This window comes from Tupaia chinensis, unplaced genomic scaffold, assembly GCF_000334495.1.
Source record: "Tupaia chinensis unplaced genomic scaffold, TupChi_1.0 Scaffold000330_1, whole genome shotgun sequence".
Taxonomy (NCBI): Eukaryota; Metazoa; Chordata; class Mammalia; order Scandentia; family Tupaiidae; genus Tupaia; species Tupaia belangeri.
The window spans coordinates 1,653,819-1,656,804 of NW_006159824.1; the positions used below are offsets into that span (position 1 = coordinate 1,653,819).

Here is a 2,986-nt window from a genome sequence, read left to right on the forward strand (position 1 = left end):
CAGGACCAGCAGTTAGCGTAATGGCTTTGTCGCTGAACGCCATGTAGCCGACCATGGTTCAAGTCCCAGACCCGGTGGCTTAAACTCATGCTGGGTGCATGTGCGTGCATGCCCAAGATCCCAAGAGGAGAATGGAGGAGAAGGGATTGAGGCATGGCCATCCCCCTTGGGGGGTGATTTCTCACTTTCTGTCTCTCTGTGTCTCTCTGTCTTTCTGGTGAACGCACGTGCCCTATAGCAGAAACCTCTCAAAAAAAAAAAAAGTTAAAAAAAAAAAAGAAATAGTTGGAATAGGCCTTTCTTGAGGACCTGTGCCAAGAACTGGCTCGAAGTAGCCACCAGAGAAAAGCTCCGAAAGAGGGACTCTTACCTGGTAGTGGACGAGCCTGCTCAGAGGGTGTCCCAGTGGTCTCTTGAGCATGAGATGTGAGGAGGTGGGAGGTATTGGCTGGAGCCCCACAATTGAACTGTGCAGTGGTAGCTGCTGGAGAGAACCTAAGCAAGGCCCAGAGAAGAGTTAGGAGAGATTATATTGGGGGGAAGGGGTGTTCCTCTTTTGGAGAACTTAGAGCCGGAGGCCTATCCTCTGGGGGTAAGCCACATCCACGGTGATGCTAAAGCCTATTAAAGTGGACTAGTGTCTCTGACTGCCCTCTGCCCCCATCTCCCAGGCCCCAGTGCCTCTACCTCCTAGCTAAGGCTCCTACCAATTCTTGGGGTTTCAGATTCTTTACCTACTCTGAGGACCAGGAATGGGTCCTTCTTCACTGCTGCTGCTACTGGAGGCTTCATCTCCACTGGGCAGCCTGGCTTGGGGGCAAGGCTGACCAGAACTCCTATCCACCACCAGGCTCCCTGCTTGGGAGGTCTGAGAGTTTAGCACGATAAACTTGTACTTTTTCCAGTTGCAGGCTTTGGGGTCTGGGCTGGCAGGACTTGGGGAGCCTTGACTGCAGCTTCGAGACTCAGTAGGTGGGTCTGGGTGCCCTTCAGAGCGCCTGGGACTGCCTGGTGGAGGGGCCGTTGGGGGTGTGGGTGGTTCTGCCTCCAGAGGCCGCAGAGAGATGCCAAGAGGTTCATAGCTGGATAAGGAGTAATGGACATTTATTAGTGCTATTTCCTGAGCCTTTGCCCTTGACATCTGGGGCACCGCTTTACCCACGGAGAACACCAAGTTGGGGCTCCCTCACCTGGCCTGGATGAAGCGGTGGCATGCTTGGACCACGTGTTCCATCTGCAAGTAGGTGGCAGCCGCAAGGACAGCTGGTGCAGTGGCCGGAGAAAGGCGCAGGCGTGAAGTATACATGAAGTCAAGAAGAGGAGCGAAGCCTCTGGCTTCCGGGCCGCCAGGCAAGGAGAGCACATCTACCCCTATTCCCGCACGGCCCCGGAAAATTGAGTAGAAGAAGCCACTGAAGGGAGGGAGATAGGTCACGTTAGGGGCTGGCGTTCCAGGGGAGACTGAGGAAACTTGAGAAAGCCCCGCCCATAGGAAGCCCGCCTTCCTGCTATCGTCCCTCCCCCAATTCAGGGATGCTTGCTTTAAGCTTCTGGAAGGTTTGGCTTCCGATTCCTTATCAATAGCCTTATGGCTCCGCCCCTTTCCTATTTGGTCCCGCCTCTACCCCGCGAACCCCACCCCTCGAACCTGCAGGCGATAAGCACAGCCTTGTGTGCCCGAAGGGGTTGCCCGCCAACCAGCAGCGTGACGTCAGTGAGGATCCCGCGCAGGCGCAGCTCATTCAGATTGCCGAGCACGTCGGAGGAGTGGCGAGTAAACTCGCGGACATAGCCCAGCGCTCCCTCTGGGGCAGCGGTAGAACCCATAGCGATGCAGGCCTGCGGGTGCCATGGAAGGGGTTCAGGGATCCAGCCAGTGCTAAGACGCTTTCCCTTCTCTGCCTTTACCTGCCAAGGTGCAAGGGCCTCCAGCCTCCGGCTCTGACACTCGCAGCCTCATCGTGTTGATTCTGCCCTCACCCACACCGTCGGTCTCTTCCCTATTCTAGAACCCAAAGCCATGGGGGCGCGTTGACAGTTCCCACACTGCTGCGTGGATGGCGAGCGTGGGGAATCCGGGGCGCAGCGGACTCAGTTCGATTCCTGGTGCCCCTCCAGCCCCACTCCCCTCCGCCTCGCAGCGCGCCTGTGTCTCAGGTGTCCGACCCTGCCTAGAGAACCCAGACGATTTGCGGTCTACACCCCTCCAAATCCCGGACGAAGCTCCTTTTTCTGACCCACAGAATTCTGCTACTCCTATCTAGTCCCCGACTCCTAGTTTTGTCTAAGTTCTAGGATTCAAGTCTTCCCACCATCAAGAAGTCCCAACCCTCTTCGGGTACCCAAGAACCTGGCTCGCTCAGATTCTCGTTCTTACCCCCGTCCTGCAGGGGCTGCAGCTTCTCTTCTCTAGGGGGGGCGGGGTCTCTCTCCCCTCTCGGCCTCGGTCCCTTTATGTGGCCGGGATGTCGGGGGCGGGGGTGGAGGTGGGTAAACGCCTGGGTCTGTATCCTTCCTTCCTCCTTCGCTTTCCAGATGGCGAGCCTGGGGCGGGGTCTCCGGCTGGAGGGCGGGACCTCAGAAACGCAGGATGGTCGTAACATTGAGGGTTTGGGGCAACTGAGAGCAGAACAGAGGATGGAGATATTGGAATTGGGGAGGAAGTTAGGGATTTCCTCGACGTTGGAACTATAGGGACCTGAAACATCGGAGGGCCTGGGACAGGGAGAATTGGTGTGTTGTTGGCTTTAGGAAGGGAGTGCCAGGAGCCTGTCGCAGGAGAAAGTGAACGCAGCCGAACTCCCTCTCCCAGGGAACTGTGTTAGGGGAGAAAACGGGGAGCCCGAAGAGTCCTAGGTTTGGGGAGATCATAGGCTCTCGTGGGGTCTCACATAACTGGAGGATATATGCAGTGTGAATGACAGGCTTTTCTAGCGGGGCCTTCCCAAAGGGGGCTTTGACCGGGCGGAGTAGGGAGAGGGCGGAT

The 2,986-nt window shown here is 57.0% G+C and overlaps 1 protein-coding gene across 1 annotated transcript in view; it reads right to left on the reverse strand.

The window, feature by feature from the left end:
* The window catches only part of BCL6B (BCL6B transcription repressor), a 7,571-nt gene extending 5,155 nt beyond the window's left edge, over positions 1 to 2,416 (reverse strand). The window contains exons 1-5 of the mRNA XM_006151843.3: positions 2,378 to 2,416; positions 1,649 to 1,839; positions 1,191 to 1,412; positions 735 to 1,082; positions 371 to 495 (exon numbers count right to left, since the gene is read on the reverse strand). Coding sequence (XP_006151905.1) covers positions 371 to 495; positions 735 to 1,082; positions 1,191 to 1,412; positions 1,649 to 1,827 — 874 coding nt within the window. The 5' untranslated portion in view covers positions 1,828 to 1,839; positions 2,378 to 2,416. The remainder of the gene's footprint in view (positions 1 to 370; positions 496 to 734; positions 1,083 to 1,190; positions 1,413 to 1,648; positions 1,840 to 2,377) is intronic.
* Positions 2,417 to 2,986: the final 570 nt, after the last annotated feature.